This window comes from Narcine bancroftii, chromosome 10, assembly GCF_036971445.1.
Source record: "Narcine bancroftii isolate sNarBan1 chromosome 10, sNarBan1.hap1, whole genome shotgun sequence".
Classification (NCBI taxonomy): Eukaryota; Metazoa; Chordata; class Chondrichthyes; order Torpediniformes; family Narcinidae; genus Narcine; species Narcine bancroftii.
In genome coordinates this window covers 46,427,757-46,451,393 of record NC_091478.1, presented here as the reverse complement: position 1 = coordinate 46,451,393, position 23,637 = coordinate 46,427,757, and the positions used below count along the sequence as shown (strand labels likewise).

General features: G+C 41.9%; 1 protein-coding gene across 2 annotated transcripts in view; it reads right to left on the bottom strand.

Moving 5' to 3' along the window:
• Positions 1-217: 217 nt before the first annotated feature.
• LOC138744521 (uncharacterized) overlaps positions 218-23,637 on the bottom strand; it is a 65,780-nt gene continuing 42,360 nt past the window's right edge. The window contains exons 4-6 of one of the 2 annotated variants that reach the window (XM_069900839.1): positions 19,740-19,901; positions 12,603-12,750; positions 218-7,253 (exon numbers count right to left, since the gene is read on the bottom strand). In XM_069900839.1, the coding sequence (XP_069756940.1) occupies positions 7,102-7,253; positions 12,603-12,750; positions 19,740-19,901 (462 nt within the window). In that variant the 3' untranslated portion in view covers positions 218-7,101. Of the gene's footprint in view, positions 7,254-12,591; positions 12,751-19,739; positions 19,902-23,637 lie in introns of both variants that reach the window. The other variant, XM_069900840.1, reaches the window with a different exon arrangement.

Below are 23,637 nucleotides of genomic sequence, written 5' to 3'. Positions count from 1 at the left end.
GCAAAACTCTCCCCACTATCAAGAAACTCTACGTGGAATACTGCCGTCAGAGAGCAGCAGCAAAGATCAAGGATCTATACCACCCAGGACGTGCTCTAGTTTCACTACTGCCATCAGGAAAGAGGTCGAGTTGCACCACCAGATTCAGGTACAGTCCCTCCCCTCCACCACCAGACTCCTCAGCATCAGACTCATTCAGAGACTCATATCAGGACTCTTACTTTGCACATTATTTATTTCTGATTTTTTTTCCATATCTGCACAGTCAGTCTGCTTACATTTCTTTCTTTGTTTACATTTTTCTCTTTTGTGTATGTATCTTTTTCTTGAGTACAGTTTACACCACTGATAACTTGAAATCCTTCTGGCGCTCAGGAAAAAGAATCTCCGGGTTGTATGTGATGTTATGTGTGTTCTCTGACAATTAATTTGAATTTAGACTTTGACATCTTTTGGAAAGATCCTTAAAGGCATTGATGTACAAAGGGATCTAGGTGTCTAAGCTCATAGTTACCCTGAAAATGGCCACACAAATAGATAGGGTGGTAAAGGAGGCATATGGGATACTTGTTTTCTTTGGTTGAGGTATTGAATATTAGAGAAAATAAGTCTTGTTACAATGATTTAAAACTTTGATTTGGTATAGTCTGTGCAATTCTGGCCGTCTCATTATAGGAACGATGTAGAGATCTCGGAAAGATTACAGAAGAGATATACCAGAATGATAGCTGGATTAGACAGTATGAGCTAAAGGAGAAGTTGGACCAACTTGGGTTGTATTCTCAGGAGCTTCAGAGACTGAAGTTTAGAAGATTTTCAGAGCCATAGATCAGGTGGAATCTGAATTATTTGCCCAGGGTAAAAATGCACATGATAGATGGCATGCATTCAACAAGCAATTTTGTTTTAAGATACAGAGGCTGGTAGATGCCTGGTCATGAGGCAACTTTTAAGATAGACACTTGAATATGCAGGGAATGAGGGGGGGAGTGGTAAGTAGTGGTAACAAATTCAAGGAAGAATAGATTTAGTTTAACTTGGCATCATGTTCAGTGCAGATGTGTTGTACTGTTCTATTGTAGGTTTCCTTCTCATTTAGATATATAACACGGTAACAGGCCTTTCTAGTCCAGCAGTTCATGCCGCTGAAATATACCCATGTGGCCAATTAACTTACAAACCCTGTATATCTTTAGAATGAGGGAGAAAACTGGAGCACTCGGAGGAAACCCACAGGGACACGGGGAGAATGTACAAACTCCTTACAGATCCTGAGTCGTTGGCATAGTAATAGCGTTGCACTAACCATGCGGCCCAATTATTTTGAGCTGTTGACAGGGGAAAAGTTATTGTTTGATTGAACACAGTGCACCAAGGAACTCAATGTCAGACTAACAGGATCTGATACAATTGTCTGAGTTAGGAAAAAGCAAGGGTTAATATGCATGTTGATTTTACAAGGATACACTCAGTAATCCTTTGCTTGTAGTTATCAATGACTATTGGTCCTTAGTTATGGGAATGGGCAGTTGCCTATCCATAATCTTGATTGTATCCTCATTCTGTCTGCTGTTTTGCAAAAGGTGCAAGTGGATAAAGAGCCACCATTCAACAAACTACTTCAGATTCACATATCGTATCAATCGATTGTGATAAATATATTTATGTGAATGCAAAAGAAAATTATCCATTCTTTTCAATCCAGAACAAAATGACAGAAGCCAGAACCTTATCACTTTTTATGAAACATTTTTTAGCAATAGGAATATCACTGTTTTTGGCACAGACTCTGCGTCCTCCCAGAAAGTACAGGATAGATAACAAAGCCATGAGAATCAGCATGACTGTAAATGCAGAAGTTCAAACTTTGCCATTACAACCTTGGAATGCAAAAACTGCAAAGGTGACAAGTAACTTTGCAATGACATGAAGCAATGATTTAAAAATGGATATTTTAGGATTAAATAAGAAACTAAATAATACCAATTTCCCTCCTGACTAGAAATTACTACATGCTATCCATTGTTTGTGTGGAAACATTTTAGATCTCAAACCCACTATAATTGAACAATACTGATTTGTTAATTGAATCATACTGAGACATGTGAAGTGTCCTCTCCAGGCAGACAACCTATCTTTTGAATACAATGGGTTGTACAAAATAGAACAAAAGTGCAGTGTGTTATGTTACAGAGAAAAACATCAGCTAACACAATGCAATACCTCCCTCCCTTATTACCTCCTATTACTTCCTGTATGTGGGCCTGTGCTTCACCCCCTGCCTCTCCCCCCACCATTTTATTCAGCCGCCTGGCTACATTGTGCTCATTCCTTGACGAAGGGCTTCAGGCCCAAAACATTGGTTCTGTATCTTTATCTTTGCTGTATAAAGTACCCTGTTTGACCTGCTGAGTTTTTCCAGCATTGTGTTTTCACTTCAATCATTGTATCTGCAGGCTTTTGTGTTTTACTCCAGTTAGCTCATGTCTGTGGCAGAGAAAATTTTATTAACGATGTTCTTGCAATGCAAAAGAGCAAGAGATGAGGGAAAGTCCTCAGGGTTTTGCAAAAGTAAAATCATGTTCGGTGAATTTGTAGGAGTTCTTTGATGAGCTAATGTGGGCTGTGGATAAAAGTTAATCAATAGTTGTGCACCTGAAAGTCCAATTATGGTGTGAAAAATAAAAACTTAAAAAAAAAAGATTATTGTGGAAAATTAAAGCTGTGGTGCAGGAGATGGTATGAATAATAGATTGACTACCTGAGAGTTGGCAGTATTTTGCAGGATGTAACAAGTGGTGTACCACGGTGATTGGTACTGAGCCCTCAGCATTGAATAATATACACAAATAATTGATAAGGGCACCAATGGTGTGGTTGCTAAGCTTACTGATGATATAATTTTAGTTAGGAAATAAGTGCTGAAGAGGACCCAAAGATACAAAGGGATACAAGCAGAAGTGAATGGGAAAAGTTCTGGCAAATGCACAACGATATTAGAAAATGTAAATTTGTCTCTGTTGGCAGTAAATAAAATCTAGATGTATCCTGTAAATAGTGAGTGATTGCAACGCTTTGAGATCAGAGCGATCTGGGTATACTGGAGCGCCATTCAATCCATTGAAATTGCATAACTTTGTTTGTTCACTTCAAACCTTTAGGATAAGGAAATGGAAGGCAGAATATGAGACAGACTGGCAAGAATCACAAAATGGACTCTGAGATCTTCTTAAGGTATGCAAAAAGGTAAAGACATGCAAGGACAAATATGGGTGCTTTACAGGCAGAGAATCTGCAAAAGAAATGGCAGAAAACTTAAATTAATAGTTTGTGCTTGTCTTCATGAAACTAGAGATGTTGGTGAGGTTGAAAGTGGATATATCTCAAGGTCAACACAATCTATATCAGTTGTCAGAGCAATAGAGATAATCATTGCTTATTACCTTTCACAATATATAGATTTTGCAACAGTTCCTCCAGATTGCAGTATAGCACTGTAAGAAAGGAAGGAACTCATGGAATTTCCAAGCTGTTTGAACAACATTCACTGTATAGAAAATGGCAGCATCTATAATGATGAGAAATAATAAAGGCTCTAAGAGAAACAGAAGGATTGAACACAGTCAGTGTGAATTCATGAAGGGAAGTCATGTTTGATCAATCTTTTTGAGTTCTTTGAGGAAGTGAATGATAGAACAGATAAGGGGGAATGAGTGATGTGGTGTATGTAGATTTTCAAATGCCTTGCAATCAGGTCCCAACAAAAGGTTGGTCAGTAAGATTAGAGTGATGGAACTGGGAGCAATATGTTGGGTTGAGAATGAGTTAACAGGCAGAAAGTGAAGAGTGGGCCTCTCTCTGGTTGTGGTGAGTAGGATAGTGCCAAAATCAGTCCTTGGAGCCCAGCTGTTCACAGTCTATATCAATAATTTTCTGTGGAAACCAAATATTGTCAGGTTTGTTAATGATGCAAAACTAGATGGGATTGAGAGGAAGGAGGATGTAAAGAGATATCAATGGGATAGAGACAAGTGAAATGGACGTGAAATGCCAAAATGAATGTAAGGTGAAAAAATGTGACATGATCCACTTTGGCACCAAATAGAAAAGCAGAGTATTTTTTAAATGGCACAGATTAACAAGTATTATTAATTAAACTATGGAAAGAATAGGGGCCCTTAAAGATCAACAAGATCATCCTCTATGTGTGGAACCATAGGAAATGGGTGAGGTCTATAATGAGTATTTCTCATCTGTATTAGCTGTGGACGATGACGTAGAGGCCAGGAACCCGGGGAAGTAAACAGCGATGTTCTGAAGAAAATCTACATTAAGAAGAAGAGGTGCTAGAGTCTTAAAACATATTGAGGCAGATAAATCACCATGGCCTGATCAAGTATATCCTGGAAATTTGTGGGAAACGTGGGAAGAAATGGCACAAATACTTGCATCATTGTTGATCATGGCTGAATTGCTGGATGATGGCTTTATTTAGAAAAATGCCTCAGGTGTAAGACAGAGAACTACAGACCAATGTCCCATACATTGATTAAGGTAAATTGGTGGATGTGGTATATAATGATTTAATAAGGCTTTTGACAAGGTCCCTCATGGTAGGCACATTCAGAAGGTCATAATGCGTGGAATCCATGGAACGATACTGCTTTAATTCAGAATTGGCTTGCATGCAGAAAGCAGAGGGTAGTAGTAGATAGAACATATTCAGCCTGGAGATCAATGACGTGTGACATTCTGCAGAGATCAGTTCTGGGACTTGTGTTCTATGATTTTTTTAATGACTTCATGAAGAAGTGGAGGGGTGGGTCAGTAGGCTTGCAGATGCTACAAAGTTGGAGGTCTTGTGGATAGTGTAGATGGTTGTCATAGGTTATACAGGAAATAGACAGGATGCAGACTTAGGTGAGAAGTGGCAGATGGAGTTCAATCTGGACATGCGTGAAGTGATACACTTTGGAAAGTTGAACTTGACAGCAAGTATGTGGTTAATGAATGGCAGGATTCTTAACAGTGTGGAAGAACAGAGAGATTTTAGGGTCGAGGTCCATAGATCCCTCAAGCTTGCCACGCAAGTTGATAAGGTGGTGAAGAAGGTGTATCGTGTGCTGGCTTTCATTAACTAGGGATTGGGTTCAAGAGCAATGATGTAATGTTGTAACTCTAAAAAAACTCTGGTTAGACCACACATGGAGTATTGTGTTTAGTTCTGATCACCTCATTACTGGAAGGATGTTGATGCTTTTTGAGAGAGAACAGAGGTGATTTAGCAGGATGTTGCCTGGATTGGAGAACACATTTTATGGAGGTAGGTTGAGAGAGCTCTTTGGAGCAATGAAAGATGAATAATAACTTAATAGAGATATATAAGATTGTGAGGGGGATATATAGGGTGAACAGCCAGCGAGTTATTTATTCAGAGTGGTGAGTGGCTGGAATGTATTGCAGTGGTGCAGGAGACATTCAAAAGACTCTTAGACAGGTACATGGATGCAAGAAAAATGAAGAGTTATGTGTGTGAGGATTAGATTGTACTGCTGTAGGTTTAGTTAGGTCAGCACAGCATCGCAGGCTGAGGGCCTGTATGAGCTGGAATGTTCAATGTCAGATGTGAGCATATGACTGGAGGGGATTCTGAGAGATAGGATCTCCTTGGATTTGGAAAGGCCAGGACTGATAGGGAGAGTCAGCATGGCTTTGTGTGTGGGTAAATGTGTTTCATGCACTTGAGTTTTGTGAAGAATTGATGAGGGCAGTGTGGTGGATGTGTTTACATGGATTTTAGCAAGGCCTGTCACAAGGCTGATCTTTAGGTCAAATTAGATGGGGTACAGGGAAAGTTGACCAATTGATGGTAGGAGATGGTAAGACGGTGGCCATGGGTGGTTGTTACTCAGATTAGAGGCCTGTTACAAATGGTGTACTGAAGGGATTGGTGTTGGGTTCACTGTTGTTTGTCATTTATATTAACAATTTAGATGACAATGAAGTTAGCATGGAGAATAATTTTGCAGATGCGACCCAAATTAGTGGCATAATGGAGAATGAACAATGTTATTTGAGATTACAAGAGAACTGGGAAAGTGGGCCAAGGAAAGGCAGATGAAATTTAACTTGGACATATGTGAGGTATTGAATTTTGATAGGTTAAACCAGGACTGGAAATGAAGAATGTTGTAGAACCAAGAGATTTAGGGGTAAAGATACATAATTCCATGAAAGTGGTGATGCAAATAGTCGGGTGGTAAAGAAGGCGTTTGGCCCATTTGCTTTCATTGGTCAGGGCACGGTGTTCAGGAGCAGGGAGGTCATGATGCAATTCTGCAGGACATTGTTGAGACCACATTTGGAGTATTGTGTACTGTTCTTGTCGTTCAGTGAAAGGAAAGATATTATGAAGCAGGAAAATGTGTAGTAATGATACATAAAACATTGCCAGGAAGGGAGGAGAGTTTAAAATTAGAAGGCATCAGTTTAAGGTGAGAGGAGAAAGATTTCAAAGAGACTTGAATGGGCACCTTTTTCAGAGAGAGGTGAAACCCACATCTCTTGGGTTTGGGTTATCCCACTGTAAGGAACGAGTTAATAGTTTGTGACCAGAACTCTCTTGTGTATAAATGAACAACTGATAAAGAAAATGTCAAAGTTGCAGTTTAACAAAACATGATATAGTGCTGGAACCCAGGTGCAGAACAAGATTAACACATTGCAATTAGAGAATAAGTTAAACAATGGGAAGATTGCCAAGGAGAATGAGCAAGCAGAATTGGGAATCATGCACAAGGGGGATGGGACTTGTCAGACCTTGGAATTTCATTAAGGACTGGGACGCATTCAGTGCCAGGACAAACAAGTGGACAGATCATCAAACTTTGGCATTCTCCTGGTGTTTTTAATTATCTGAACTTGTGAAGTGATATGAAGTTGTGTAAAGAAATAACAGAGGCCTCATCCTTCTGAATCCATGTTACAACATGAAACCAAACTAAAAAGTAGTATACATTTTCACATGACACTCATCAACAAGAGGATTTATTTGCTGCAGGGAGTGCCAATTCCTGCTCCCAATCTTCACATACTATGCTTCTATGTTCTTGCCCCTTGGAGTCCTTGGTGCGATGAGTTCAGGTTCTTTGTCCCGCCAAGGCTATGTTTCACCTTAATCTCAATAGATTTTCCCATCTCTTTACACACGGGCTTCCGCAACCATCCTCTTCCACCTGGCTCTGTATCGTCATCTTCAAACAGATACACAATTATGAAACAGACATCAGCAAACAGTCATGAAGGTCACACAAAACACCAAAAAGTTTCAAAGATCAGACAAGACCAGCACTCCGATGTCACAGTGACAGTTGAATGGACATTTAAACATGAAGGCAGTTTAATTGCTTGAGGGAAAATGGTATCAGAAATCAGAATAGATAATTAAGCTGCACTAGTTGAGTGTAATATGTCCAGCATTCCAACTTCACACTGCCTGCTCATGCTAATCATTTTTGTAATTAGGCAGAACGACTCGTGCTGTTGCTTATTGTATATATTAAAAAGCACTCCATGCTGTAATTTCCTGGCACATGAGAATACATAACCCTTAAACAATTCTGCCAAATAACATTCTGTACTTTGTCCACTTTCCTGTCTGATTACCAGATCTATTTTCCAAAGGATGTCAGCCTATCTTGAATACATCTTATATTTGAGCATCCACAGATTTACGAGATGGAGAGTTCCAAAATCCCTCTTAAATTCCTTGAAGAAATCTTCCCTCACCTTAATCCTATATAGCTGATGTGATATCCTGATAGCCTGCTCCCTTATTCCATACTTTCCAACACAGGAAGCAGCTTGTCAGCACCAACACTATCAATTCCTCTCAATATAAAATGCTTCAGCAAATTCACCTCTAATTCTTGTAAACTAGAGGTTCACACACTGGACAAACCCCTCCTCCCATCAGTCAAGTGAATTTTCATGGCATCACTTCCAAAGCCCTTCTACAAGTATGGAAACTATAACTGCATATCGCCCAATGACCAACAAACCACTTACTTTCTGAATTACTTGTTTCACATGCTTACCCTGTGCATATCATGATCTGTTTGAACACCCACATTGACAATTTTGTAATCATTTACCTTATTTTCCTGTATCAGATTAAATCTACCAGCCTCTCACCCATTCAATTAACTTTACAAATTCTTTGCTTCCTTTCCATGGGTCATTTCCCCTCCTAAATATATGTCATCAGCAAAATTGAATATTACACCCTGCTTTTGCACCTGAATCTTGAGCATATTAGCAAGTTGTTGGTCTTTGTGTCACATCACAAGTATCAAATGACAATGTGATTATTCTCTGACCTCTATGCAACCGAATGGATCATCCTAAATCCATTGCCAATAAACCTTGCATATGGGCTCTTACCAAATACTTTTTGATCATGCAGATACTACATCCATTTGTTCACCGTTATTGACCCAAAAGTTCATATCCTTCTGGTCATCCGTGTTAGGTGAGTTAAATTCAATTATCATCAACTCTGACAAAAACTGCAGAACCACACATATTCTTTTCACTCGATGTTTGAATGAACAGAGGGGTGGTGTTATTATTGGTAATGAGGATGCTTTCCTGTTATATGTTGCTTTGTCACATATATGGAGAATAGAGATGTCAAAAGTTTCATAAGATTCCTCTCATTGCTCCCCTCAGCTCCTGTCCCTGGATGAGGACATATGTGAGTTTTTCAAAGATTTCTTTCACTATTGCTAATAAAATATTAAAAATGTATACTTCAAATTTTGGCAAATAAAGAGTTGCCATAAGTATTTCCAAGGCCCCTAACAAAAGAAGCAAAAGAGGGTCCCATCAGAGACACTGAATGCCTATAGATTTGCCTCCAGCGCTCCTGCAGCCTCTCGAATCCTGGTTCTGATACCTAGTTTGCATGAGTCAGTCTCCAACAGCCCACAGCCTGTGTGAATCCTTCAACTGCAAGTCGCCTACAACCTGTGTAAGTCCTTTGACCGCTTCACTGACAGCCTGCAGCCTGTGTGGTTCCTTCAGCCACTGAGCACCTCGCTGTTCCACTGCCGTGGTCACCCTCATGTAGGGTATTCTCCTATGGCTCTTCTTCCCAACAGTGGGTGGGGGTTGTTCTTCCTGTTTCCGATGCCCTGCACTGGTCTTCTGCCCCACACCACCCCCCACCCCCCCCCCAGCACAGTACTACCAACTTGGGCACAGATCCCGTGGTTGCAAGATTTTAACAAATACACCGTTGGCTCCTTTAACAGGTCATTTAAAACCTTGTCCAGAGCCATCGGCATTAGGACCAGGCAGTAGAATCCTGCAGACCAGAGCTGTGTCTCCATTCCCTGCTCTCCCATGTCCACACCAGTGGTGGTGCAGGCAATATAGCAACATTGGCAGTGCCACGACTTTTTTCCTTTTTTCTGTCCATTTATAGTACAACTATCATCATGTACTTCCAAGTGGAGAAAAGCAGTTCTTATAGATATCTGTATATACAGGCAGAATCACAGATTCTTCACAGCACAGAAGGGGACTTTGACTCATTGGTCTGCATCAGCTCACTACAAGAAGAATATTCTCCTCCCTGCAAAATGTTCCTTTTTGTACACTTATCTAGTTCCCTTTTGAGCATTTCAATTGAATCTCCCTCCTCTACAACTCTAACAGTATTTTACAGACCCTCACTATTGGCTCTATCTTCATGTCACTTGTGCTTATTATGTGAATGATCTTCTTTTAATATATCCTCTTCCTTGATTTTTCTGCTTCTCCATATCCATAGTTTGAAACAACTCCATTAAATTTCCTCACAACCTCCTGTAATTAAAGAACTATGTAATTTCTCCAGTCGATCCAGGTGACTGAAGTCCTCCATTCCCAGAATAATTCCAGTAAATTTCTTCTGTGCCCCTCTCCTCAATCTTCATCCCTAAAATGTGGCACAACTAAGGTGTTCTGTTCCTCTCTTAGTGCCGCATTTTAGGGATGAAGATTGAGGAGAGGGGCACACAAAATCTCATCTTGAGTTCCTTGCTCATGTACCCTCTGGCTCTTTTTATCTCATATGATTTGATATCTACTTTCTACAACATATTTCCACATATCCCATGAACTCTCTTCTTTTACAACTGTGCCATCACATATGTCCTCATCCAGGGACAGGAGCTGAGGGGAGCAATGAGAGGAATCTTATGATACTTTTGTCATCTCTATTCTCCATATGTGACAAAGCCACATTCGTGTTGTAAGGCAACATATTATAGGAAAGCATCCTCATTACCAATAATAACAAAACCCCTCTGTTCATCCAAACATCAAGTGAAAAGAATATGTGTGGTTCTGCAGTTTTCATCAGAGTTGATGATAATTGAATTTAACTCACCTAACATGGATGACCAGAAGGATATGAACTTTTGGGTCAATAAGAGGCAGTGGGACTGTGCTTCTCATTCTTCCTATCAAAATGAATGCTAAACAATTCTCAGCATGATATTTTATCTACATCCTAAAGGTCCATTCAACCAAACTCTATCATTTTCCTTGAAGTCAAAGACAATCCTTTTCATATTTAACCACTTCTCCAAGATTTTGTGCCTGGTGAAATTTGGAAATTGTGATCTTTGCACCCAAATCAACAAGTATCTTTTGCAAAGTATGTCGATGAGATCTAAAAACCTCTCTCTCACTCTCTCTCACACACACACACACACACACACACACACACACACACACACACACACACACACACACACACACACACACACACACACACACACACACCCATACACCCATCTCCCCCCCCACCCCCAACACACATGCACACCCACATGCGCACTGTAATGATTATAATATTTTGGGAGAATTTGGTAATATTTGGGGAGAACTTGTAAGATTTAGAGTAGGTTATATACATACACACATTTTAAAATAGATCTTATTTGAAAGACTGAAGAAATATTGAAAATCTCTGGAGAATGCTAAGCACATTTCACAAGTAGGTGTTAATTGAACTGATGTCATAAAATGAATGGACTGGAGACACTCTGGATGTTGGAAGCTCTTTTTCAAGGGTTTTGACAGAGTGCACAGAAAGGTCACTCCTGGGTTTTGTTTATCTAATAGCAACAGATGGGAGCAGAAGAAAGAACTCCTGTTGTTTGCTGAAGAAGGAGGGGGTTTTGCAAGTAAGTCACATGGGCTTTATGGAAGCCAGTTGGAGAGAGAGAGAGAAAGAAAAGTAAGAAGCTCTCTCAGTCAGTGTGTGTGGGACATTTAACAGTGCAATCCAGGAAGAACTGATGAAAAGTTCCAAAAGCAGTGGATGGCTAGAAGTGCTATCTGTCTGATGTTTCTCTTGGAATAAGTACAGAAGGAGCTCTGTCATAACCTGAAAGAAAGAGGTTACCATCTGGAAAACCCTGTTGGGGCAAGTTTCATCAGCGAGACATTGAGGTGGTCTAATGATCTAATGGGGGTACCTCAGTTGTGGAAGTCCTGAAACAACAAATCTCTCTCTCTGCAAATCCTACAAGAACCTTCCTGAGTGATAAACATTTACCTTTCAAGCACCAAAGCCTGGTGAACTTTATACATGTTAGATTCTGTGCACAGTATAAGAATTTCCTACATCCAGAGATCTTGGAAGAAGGAGAAGTGAGATTGAACTGTGAACCAAAGAACTTATCTTGAATTTACACACACATTACATACACATACACTTAGAATTAGAAGGGGGTTAATTTGGGTTAGTATAGAGTATAGTTAAATATAAGTATAGAGTTAAGTTGAAGTTTGATTCTATTTTCATGTTTAAAGATGATTTAAAATAACTTTTGTTTTAAAAACCACTTGTCTTGGTGAATGTCTATTGCTGTTGGGTTTTGGGGTCCTTTGGGCTCGTAACAGCACACACACAAACATTTCTTTTCTTCATTCTTCCTTGGCTCTGACCAGAAGCTTGGATATTTTTATTTCCAAAGAAAGGAACTTCAACACCATGGACCAATTTTCTTGCCTTTGAGTGGAATTCTTGCAAAAAGGTGGAGGCGAGCTGGGGGATTGGGTGAGAAAAGATTGCAGAAACTCTATCCCAAACTAGCTGTGGTTCTTCCATCTGGCCTTTTAAAGGAATGAGCTTCTCCTGATAGTTCAGAGACAAGGACAGAATAAAAGCAATGATCAGGTCCAAGGGCTGGAGTTTCCCACAAGAATTTATGTTACTATTTGGTAAGATGGGCCATTTAGATTTTCAGAAAGAAGAAAGTTTGAGAGAGTCAAGACAGCTCCTTACTCCACTTCATAGTCACTAAATGTTTCTCACTATGCACTTTACCTAGGGATCTCCCCAGAAAGGAAATGGGATTGGAGAGCAGGCAGGTGCTCATGACATGAGGCTGGTAGAATTTTATTATTGATCCAAATCAGAGGTGTGTGTGTGTGTGTGTTCAATTTACCCATCATGAATAGAATATGTGCTTTGCAATCTTGGCATAACAAGTGTTAATTCTCAGATTGAAAAAAAATAATTCAGAATGTCACCAATCTTGAACCTTGACTTCCAGGTATGTGTGAAGTGGACTCCAGTACAAGTGATCTTCCTTGGCAGGGTAGGTATGGTTCATTCTGCAGATCAGGAAGGTTGGTGAGGGTCTGATAGATACCAAAGGCTCCACAGGAACAATGATTCAATAAAAAATCCTAAGCAAAGGAGAAAAGGCGATCAGTGTTGATAGGACATTGTAGCAAAGAAATTACATGTCAACAAAGCTTTACCATCATCCCAACAAGGGGTAATGAATTCTCAAACGAGAAAGTCTGCAGAAGCTGAGGTGGAGTGCAGTAGACAATCATTCCGGTGAAATTCCACAGGTCATGCAGCAGCCATAGAAAGTAAAGACATTTTGGAAAGTCAACAGACACATTTCTGTGTTTTTACTATAATCTTCGTTTTGGGCCTGGGGCCTTAATCCCTTGAAAAGTTCAAGTTCAAATTCATTGTCAGAGTACATACATGACGCTACCTACCACCCTGAGATTCTTGTTCCTGCAGGCGAGGCAGAATTACCACTTATCAGTAGTGTAAACTGTACTCCACGTATACAAAAGAGAGAAATGGAAACAAAGAAATGGAAACAAACTGCAATGAAGAAACAAATATATATTGTGCATAGTCAGAGCCCTTAAATGAGTCTTTGAGTTTGTCATTGAGGAGTCTGATGTTGGAGGGGGAGCAGCTGTTCCTGAACCTGGTGGTAAGTGTCTAGTAGCACCTATACCTCTTTCCTGATGGCAGCAGCGAGAACGTCAGTGGTATGGATCGTTGATGATTGCAGCTGCTCTCTGAAGGCAGCATTCCATGCAGATGTGCTCAATGGTTGGAGAGCTTTGCCTGTGATGTCCTGGGCTGCATCCACTACTTTTTGCAGCACTTTCTGCTCAAGGGTATTGGTGCCCCCATACCAGTCCATGAAGGAGTGGTCAATGCACTTTCCACCACACATCCGGATAAATTTGCCAGGGTTCTGGTGTCATTCCAAACCTCTGCAAACTCCTGAGGAAGTAGAGGCGCTGATGTGCTTTCTTCACGATGACAGGGTCCAGGAAAGATCCTCTAAGGTAGTGTCTCGCAGGAATTTAAATTTGCTCACCCTCTCCACCTCTGATCCTCCAATGATCACTGGATCGTTCACCTCTGGTTTTCCCTTCCTTAAGTCCACAGTCAGCTCCTTGGATTTTTGTGACATTGAGTGTGAGGTTGTTGTTGGTGATGTACTGGGCTGTATCCACTACTTTTTGCAGCACTTTCTGCTCAAGGGTATTGGTACCCCCATACCAGTCCATGAAGGAGTGGTCAGTGCACTTTCCACCACACAACCGGATAAATTTGCCAGGGTTCTGGTGTCATTCCAAACCTCTGCAAACTCCAACCGGAGAAATTTGCACCATTCAGCCAAATTTTCAATGGCTATCCTGTCTCCTGATTCATCTGATCATTCATTTCATCCTGATCAATGCACTTCTGTAACTAAGCCTTGTTATGTCTATGGAGGGAACATAGGAGGATGAAGGGTCATCGTGTAGAGATATATAAAATCATAAATAATCACAGTGTTGTTCCCAGGGTAGGGAAGTCTAAAACTAGAGGGCATTGGTTTAAGATGAGAGAAGAAATTAAAAGGAACCTGAGGAGTCTCTTTTTACACATAGGGTGGTGTGAATGTGGAACAAGCTGTCGTACAATTGCAACAATCAAAAGATATTTAGACAGGTACGTAGACAGGAAAGGTTTAGAATGATACAGGCTGAATGCAGGTAAATGGGACAAGCTTAGGTAGACCACCTAAATTGCATGGATAGATTTGGCCAAAAGGACTGTTTCCATGCTGAATTACATCTGTGCTCCATAAAATCTTTTGTGGGACAGCCAACAAGTCAGCGGACAGTAGAAGAACAGACTTTCATAAATATTTAATTTATATTATATTTTTATTTGTCTCTGTGATTATTATGTTCTGTATGTGAGAAATGTATTACATATGTACGTGTGCATACTGTGGTCCAGAGAAGCATTGGTTTGTCTGGTAGTATATGTACAGTCAGATGATAATTAACTTGAACTTTAACAGACTAAAGCATGGCAAAAAGAGCAGATGGGCGGTGGATGTAGCAGGAGAAGGATGGTCCCCGATTTTAAGAATTTATTACAAAAGATCATGGTTTCAGGTTATATATGGGGAACCCCACATTACCCAATGGAATCATGAGCAGAGAGAGCTACACACAGGTCAGGGAGAAGATTTAAAAAGGATCATTTGAGGAGGTCAGAGCTTTAGCGGACCAATCACATCAAGCAGGAACTAATAAAAATAAAGCAGGCACATGTGTGAGTGGCCCATTGTAGGAGTGGCCATTAGGTGAGTGGCCCATTGTAGGAGTGGCCATTGGGTGAGGGGCCCATTGTAGGAGTGGCCATTGGGTGAGGAGGCCCATTGTAGGAGTGGCCATTGAGTGAGTGGCCTATTGTAGGAGTAGCCATTAGGTGAGTGGCCCATTGTAGGAGTGGCCATTGGGTGAGTGGCCCATTGTAGAAGTGGCCATTAGGTGAGTGGCCCATTGTACGAGTGGCCATTAGGTGAGTGGCCCATTGTAGGAGTGGCCATTGGGTGAGGGGCCCATTGTAGGAGTGGCCATTAGGTGAGGGGCCCATTGTAGGAGTGACCATTGGGTGAGGGGCCCATTGTAGGAGTGGCCATTGGGTGAGTGGCCTATTGTAGGAATAGCCATTAGGTGAGTGGCCCATTGTAGGAGTGGCCATTGGGTGAGTGGCCCATTGTAGGAGTTAGAGACTTTGACTTAAGGGGCTTTGGCAAGTAGTAACTAAGGATGTGGTACAGGTAAGGACAGGTACAATTTTTTTCATAGAAACCCAGAGTAAGTAGTGGAGCTGGCAACTAGAGCAGTGGAACGCTGAGATTGCAGGATGTGGGAAATCTGGGACACAACAAGTGTCCCTGCTCCTGCTAGAAGTGCATCCAGCTCCTGACAGACCATGTTAGGGAACCAAAGCTGGAGCCAGAGTTAGCGTCAGAAGATATCTAATCGAGGGGCTCAAACTACTGTTCGAGAACTCATCAGTGGGGTTGGGGGGAGCGGATGACATGCCTGCCGTGGACCTCCTCCGTCTGCCCCACCATCACATCTCCCCCCTCTCTCCGGCATTTCAGACTAACACTCGTGCTTATAGTGCATGGAGACAAAAAAATGTGAATCATTTTGGTGCGGTCCACAACCCACAAGTGACACTAGTGCTGCGGCGGGTGGGGGAGCACAATAACTCATTTGGGGTGGGGCATGGCCCGCGAATGCCCCCCCCATGACACCGAGCCTAGCTGGAGCTGAATGAACTCCAGATCATTTGGGAGACAGAGGGGTTGGTAGGCAGAAGCTATAAGGAAGCAGTCACACCCAAGAGGCAAGAAGCAGGTAATGGGTTGACTGTTAGGAGAAGGAAAGGGAATAGGCAGTCAGCGCAGAGCTCCCCTATGAAGTGTATTGGTCACGTCTGGTCCTTCAGCTCAGATGGGAAGGGGGAGAAGAGGAGAGCTGCAGTGCCCTCCATGATGTTTGGGTCAAAGACTCCTTTTTCCTATATTTGCCCCTGTGCTCCACAGTTTTAAATTTGTAATCAAACAATTCACATGAAAAGAAAGTCCACATTCCAGGTTTTATTCAAGGTTATTTGTATACATTTTGGTTTACCCATGAAGAAATTACAGTACTTTTTATACATATTACCCCATTTCAGGGCACCGTAGTGTTTTGGACATTTGGCTTCACAGGTATTTTTGATACTCAGGTATATTTAATTGCTTCACTGGTGCAGGTATAAGAGGGCTAGGCTTGTTTCTAAGCTTTTGATCACCTTTAGAGTCTGTAGTTAGGATTTTTCAACATGAGAACCATTATGGAGCATTAGGTGATCAGCAGGAAACAGAGTGAGAATAAAGAGATTATTTTCTGTATTGGTGGGGGGGGGGGGAGGGGGAGGGGTCAAGGGCATATGGGCAAATTTAAGAATTGAAGAGCAACCATTTAAAACAGAGATACAGAGGGATTTCTTTTGCCAGAGAGTGGAGAACCTCTGGAATTTGCTGCCATGAGTGGCTGTGGAAATCAAGTCATTGGGTGTATTTAAGGCAGAGATTGAGAGGTATCTGAATAGTCAGGATATCAAGAAGGCCAGGGAATGGGGCTGGGTGGGAGAATAGATCAACTCATGATGGAGCGGCAGAGTGGACTCGATGAGCCGAATGACCTACTTCTGCTCTATCTTATGTGAGGGTGGGGTCCATGGATCCCATGTATTTTGAAGTTATGAGGTGCAAAGCTGCTCACATCAGGAAATACACGGTGCAAGATAAGTTTCCATTGATTTATTTACCTTTTCTTCACAGAACCTCTGTAAGAGTGATGTTTATTCCATGTCATAAATGTTTGGGTGGTGATTTGAGTGCTGCCTGCAATCACTGAAAGAAGTTGGTAGGCTGGAGCAGGGTCTAAGAGGCTTGGAAATAGGTTTTTAAGCTCATCTTTAAGTGTTGCAGACTTCAAAAATGTTAATCAAGTTCAAAGATTTCCTTGAACACTGCGTGTTAGAAGGCAAAGGACGATAAAATGGGAGAAAAGGGAAGCCAGGGAATTTACACATTGTTCTCATTTAGTGGTTTCTTGGCATCACAAACATGCTACAAAAATTCAAAGGATTTCCTTTCTTCCTGGAGCAATGACAATCAGTTTAACAGGAAGCCCCGGGATCTCATACATAGCAGACTGCAGCGGACAGGCATCACAACAGACACACAGGAATTGCACCATACACATGCCGATATAACATCAGGGACAGAGACAGCTCCAAACATGCAGAGTGCACTAGATGCAGAAAGGGAGACTTACGCAATGCGGTGGGGGGTGAGGAGGTGGGAAAGGGAGGGGTGGGCAGAAGGAAGAGGGTAAGGGGAGAGGAGCAAGGGGGGAGAGAGAAAGAGAGAGAGAAGGGGGTTATTACATAGAAAAGCTGCCTTATTGCCCAACTCATGATCTATGTAAAAGGGGAATCAGAAAGGTGAATTCAGTGTTCACACTAAAAGTGGATCACTGAGTCTTTTTACATAGCAAGCCAGCTTCCCAGGGCAAAAGGGGCAGGACAAGATGCACAGCAGCTCCGCGCTCTGCTGTGATGCAAAACATACATACTGGGAAGTGGAATCACTCTGAACACAATTACAGAGGCTGAACAGCAGGTATGAATGCTATCACTCCGATTTGTAGACATACTGGATGTGCCTTACTCATAAGAACCAATTTGTTCCCAGGCTCACAATGGGTTAATTGTAAAATTCTCAGATGGTTAATTCTAAAATTTGCATGCTTTGGTCACAGGCTGAGGACGTCATCATGACATCATCAACCATCCCCCTTTCAAGCCAGTTTCAGTGCTCGTCAGTTTACATAGGAGGTGGTGTGACTTCACTCCACCTCTGACACTAGGTCCCTTGGCGGAGGAAACACAGTGAAATGGACCCGTCAATCTACCTTTTCTGCATTCATGCAGGGTAAGTGAAGCATATAAAAGCTAGAGGAAAGCTGGCTTGAGGGTTCTATGTAAAAGGGGCTAGAGAGGGAGAGAAAACACAGACTGTACTAAGGATCGAGGAATGCAGCAGACATGCAGACAATGACAGATTCACAGAGACACAAAAAGATACAAGGGCAACATGATCAGACACAGAAACATAATTACCCACAAAAAGAAGCAACCAGACTTAAATACTCTTCATATGGACCTGCACCCCACTGTACACATTAGGATTCTCACTTAAAGACCCCCCATCCCATGCCAATATAACCAACTCTAAATACACCCAATTCCACAGATTCCAACAAACCCATTCAAGTGAGGGGAGACTGGGCTCTGCATGGTGAGAGTAAGAGAGTGTATGTAAAGAGCAAGTTCGTGCAAGGGTCCTGAAGCATGTGAGGAGGCATGGCTGGGGGTATGGGGTCATGTCATATTCCTATCTTGCCAAACATCAATGGGTGAATGTTCCCTTCAAATAACACGGAAGCAGGCCTAAAGACAAGGAAATTAATTTTACTCAAGTAATGTCAAACTGTATTTGCAGGGGCCTTTGCAAATACAGTCTGTTCTTTTCTGGAGGACCACAAACAAGTTTGGCCAACTGGGTGGCCCAAGCAAAAAAAAGATGGAGTGCTCAGGTTTCAGTGTAATTGGGTTGGGTCTTTGACCACTGGTGCACTGTGCAGAAGCTGGACAGAAGAGCAGTGAATATTCAGGCCTGAAATGTCCATGTAGCAGCTCAGCTGAGCATCCTCTCACCTTTGTAGCTGGCTGGTTTCTCCATTTGGAGTTTTCAGTCTTGTTTTGTGGATTGCTGCAATGATTTCCAACGTTCTTTCCAGTGAAAATGCAATGCCAGGGTGGATGATACTACATGGCATTGTTTTATGGTGGGGGGGGGGGGGGAGAGGCTACCTTTTCACAAAGGATAGTCCATGTCTGGACCATGCTGGAAGAAACTGTCGAAGTGGGCAGAATTTTGACATTTTGATTTTTTTTTAAATTTAGACAAACATCACAGAAATGGGCTATTTTGGCCCACGAGTCCGTGCCAGCCAATTTACACCCCATCAACCTACACCCCAAGTACATTTTTGAAGGGTTGAAGGAAACTGGAGCTCCCGGGGAAACCCCACGCAGACACGGGGAATTGTACAAACTCCTTACAGACAGCGTGGGATTCGAACCCTGGTCTGGTCCCAGTCACTGACACTGTGAGGGTGTTGCTATGCCACCTGTATTGCCCTAACCACTATACCAACCATACCGTATGGTATTTGGACAGATGTATGGATGGGAAGTGCTTGAAAGGATATTGACCAAATGCAGGCAAGTAGGACTAGCCCAGAAAGCCAACTTGGTCGGCATGGACAAGTTGGGCCCAATGGCCTGCTCCATATGGTCTGACTTTGACTCCACACAAAAAACTGGGATTGCCTGCAAAGGCTTCCCTGAAACACCTCACCCTACGAGGCTGAGGTTTGAGTCACCCAAACGAATAAGCTGCTCATTCACATGGACTCGAATCTACTCCATCATAGCCACTTACCTCTTTTATCCTGTTCACCTTCAGTATTCTCTCAACAGTCCACACCTGCTTCTGAAGCTGCTTGTTCTGTTCCTGGAGTTGCCCGATTGTTTCAATCAATTGGCAGATATGTTCCAGATATCCCAGGCCTGAACCCCGGTCAACTGTCTTATCCTGGTTTGCCTGAGGGAGGGTAAGATTAGTTACAATGCAGAGCACATGGGAGTTGTAATCAGCACACATTTCTCTTTGTCAAAATTCTGGATGGGATGTAGCAGTGGCCCAGGTGCAACTGTCACCCTGGGGAAGTGGAAGTGATGGTGTCTCAGGGTTGTGAGTGTAATACTGACCTGGTGCATGCCTGGTGCAGGAAAATCACACATAGAAGCAGTAATCCAGAAAAGGTAAGTAGCAGCTCAGCAGACTCAGGTTAAAATTAATTTTGCTTAATTAGCATGCAAAGAAACAGGGCAATTCAATTTCCAGACAAACGTAACAATTATGAGCAGGAATTGCACAAGAGTGCAGCCTGATCGGCTGTTCATTAAGATTGTGGCTCATCTTCTAACAGTGGCATTTTCTAGCACAATCAGGTTAAGTTCAAGTCGAGTTCAAATTTACTGATAGGTGTTCCAAGGTAGAGTGGGAAAGTATGTTTTGTAAACAGTCCAGCTAATCAGCACTTATACTAGCCCCTTTCAAGCTGCCATGTAAAATAGGGTAAAATGAGGTAGTCAGGGAATCCCGTTAAACTTAACTAGGTCATGTCCACTGGTGGCTTGAAAATGAAAATGGCCGACCTGATTGTTCTGATGACATCAGCGCTTGCGTACGAGCGTCACTGAGCTGCCTCGACTGAAATGCGCTGTGCTTACATCCTGCTGCTCCTCCAATGACTGCAGCATTCGCCTGACAGCGGTGGTCACAACTGTTGCCTGCTGTACTGCAGCTCAGCAGAGTTGCTTAGCCAGCATCTGAAGATCGTTCCCGGTAGGGGCGTGGCACGTCATTCAACACATCATCATGGGGGCGGGATCCCCCTTAAATCACCAGTTTGGCAATTTAATGGGTCGATCCCCCTGCAGCTTAAAAGTTGCTGGAAGCACCTTTGCCCCACTAATCGCACCTAGATCCCAGGAGGACTAACTAGCAAGGTGCTGCAGCTTAAAAGTGCCTACTGTGTAGCAGTAAAAGCAGAGTGCAGAGTTACAGACTGCAGAGAGCGATCAGTTCGAACAGAGCAAAGGCAGCATTGTTTTACTGGTGGGATGCTCGTCAGGAGTCTCGTAACGGGAGGAAGGAAATTGTCATTGAAACTAGTGGCATGTGATCCCACACTTGTGAATCTTCCCAATGGATGGAGGGAGAAGAAAGTGTGGATGGGGTGAGATGGGTTGCTTCATATTTTACCTGCAAAGTAGGGAGGCACGTTGATGGAGTTGATAGTGATTTTATTGTCGTGCACATAAGTACAATGGAAGAGGTATTGCGTGATGGTTTGATTTTTTGCATATCTCAACATCTCTAATCAATCCCTAATTTGAATATGCCTTCAATGTCATCCCTGTACAGTAGAGAAACCAAAGATATTTCCATCCTCATCCTTATCTCAGACCTCTGTAGCCCATCCTTTATTCTGTGACTCTTTAAACTCCTCAGCTAGGGAAACATCCGAGGAGTCACGTCATGGAGTAGTGGCCGGTCGGGGAACTCAAGCCCTCTCCGGAAAAGTAAAAAAAAAAGACAGTGAAAAAACAAAGGCACAAACACAAAAACCAAAATAAAGTGAAAGTAAAGGTGTGGAGAAAATGACAGAGAAGAAAGAAAAGCCAAAAGCAACGGGAAGAAGAGAAGAAAAGACGTCGGAAGAAGAAGGTGAAGGCCTTACCTGTGCGAGGAGGCCCGCCGTGGACAGAGAAGCCCACTCCCTAAGGTCAGTTGAAGCCCCGAACTCGGGACTACAAAAATGGCTCACGGAGCCAAACAAAAGTGCGCAACCGCGCATGCGCAAGACAAAAATAACACTGACGGGTGGGGGGACCAGCTGAGGAGTCGATCTCCACAGCTGAAATTGACAACCACAACAAAGAAGCAAGAGGAAAACATAGAAAATAACAAGAACAAGAAAGAAGAGAGTAAAAATAAGAAATCAAAGAAACAACAGATGACCAACCCAGAGGAAGAAGACTAGCATCAAGACACTTCTAGTAAAAATAAGAAGACCAAAAATACCCAACAAAATAAAACAAACAAACCAACAAGAAAACCAGAAGAGACAGAGGTAAAGGACACAGATCCTGAGGTGGACTCAGAAGAAGAAGAGGAAGAACACAGAGAAATGGAAGATGAAGGGAAGGGCAAGTACATGGATATATATTTTTTTAAAGAATATATGGAACCAGTAAAAGAATGGCAATCACAAGAATTCAGTGAAATAAAAAGAGTAAAAAGTACAGAAGAAAAAATGAATAGATTAGAGATCATGTCAGATATAGGAAAAAGAGTGGACAAGGTGGAAGAACGAGAAACAGCCATAGAAATGGAAGTAGATGACTTAAAAAAGAAATTAGAAGAATCTGATAAAAAAAAAGTTAAATAGACAGAAGAGCTGTTAGCTCAGAAGATAGATATAATGGAAAATTATAATAGAAAAAACAATATAAAGATAGTGGGCCTTAAGGAAGATGAAGAAGGCAACAATATGAGAGAATTTATAAAAGAATGGATCCACAGGGTCCTAGGAAGACCAGAATTACAGGAAGAAATTGAAATAGAAAGGGCACATTAGCCCCTAAACCACAACCACAACAAAAACCAAGATCCATTCTAGTAAAATTCCAAAGATATATTCTCTCTTCTTTGGCTTGGCTTCGCGGACGAAGATTTATGGAGGGGGTAAATGTCCACGTCAGCTGCAGGCTCGTTTGTGGCTGACAAGTCCGATGCGGGACAGGCAGACACGGTTGCAGCGGTTGCAGGGGAAAATTGGTTGGTTGGGGTTGGGTGTTCCTCCTTTGCCTTTTGTCAGTGAGGTGGGCTCTGCGGTCTTCTTCAAAGGAGGTTGCTGCCCGCCAAACTGTGATATACAACAAGAGAAAATATATTGGAGAAAGCAAGGAGGAAAATAAGAGAAGACAAAAAACCACTGGAATACAAAGGTCAAAAAAAATTTTTCTATCCAGATACAAGTTTTGAACTCCTGAAGAAGAGGAAGGAGTTTAATACAGCAAAAACGATCCTATGGAAAAAAGGATATAAATTTATACTAAAGTATCCAGCGGTACTTAAAATAGTTATTCCAGGGCAGCAAAACAGACTATTCTTGGATCCGGAGGAAGCACAAAAATTTGCAGAACAACTACAGCACAGACAGAGAGATCAAGATATGTAACGAGAACAAAAATGACCACAAACTATATGTATGTGTGTATGTAGGTATATATATATATATATATATGTATATATATACATACATATGTGTATGTGTGTATGTATATATATAAAAAAATAGAGTATAGGTAAGAACTAAGAAGGGAAAGAAAGGGAAGAAAGGAAGTATGGGGGGAATTAAGAGAGTGACCTTTGTTATATATGAAGATTAAAATCTTTTCGGGGGGGGGCTAGGTTACGGTAACTGCGAAATCAGTTGACGCTTGCGAGTGAATTCGCAAATCCAAATGGAGAGGGGAGATATGGTTGCCCGACAAGGGACAAAGGGCAACTCAGGAAGGGGAGGGGATAGTGGGGTTAAAGGAATTTTAGATAGGAGAATAATGGAAATATTTTATGTTTTAGAAATGTTGTCTTATAATGTGTTCAAAAAAAGAAAGCAGAAATGGATAAGAAGGAAAGGTGATGATGAGGAAACGGAAAGGAAAGATAAACAAAGTGTGAAATGGCTATGTTGAACTATATGACT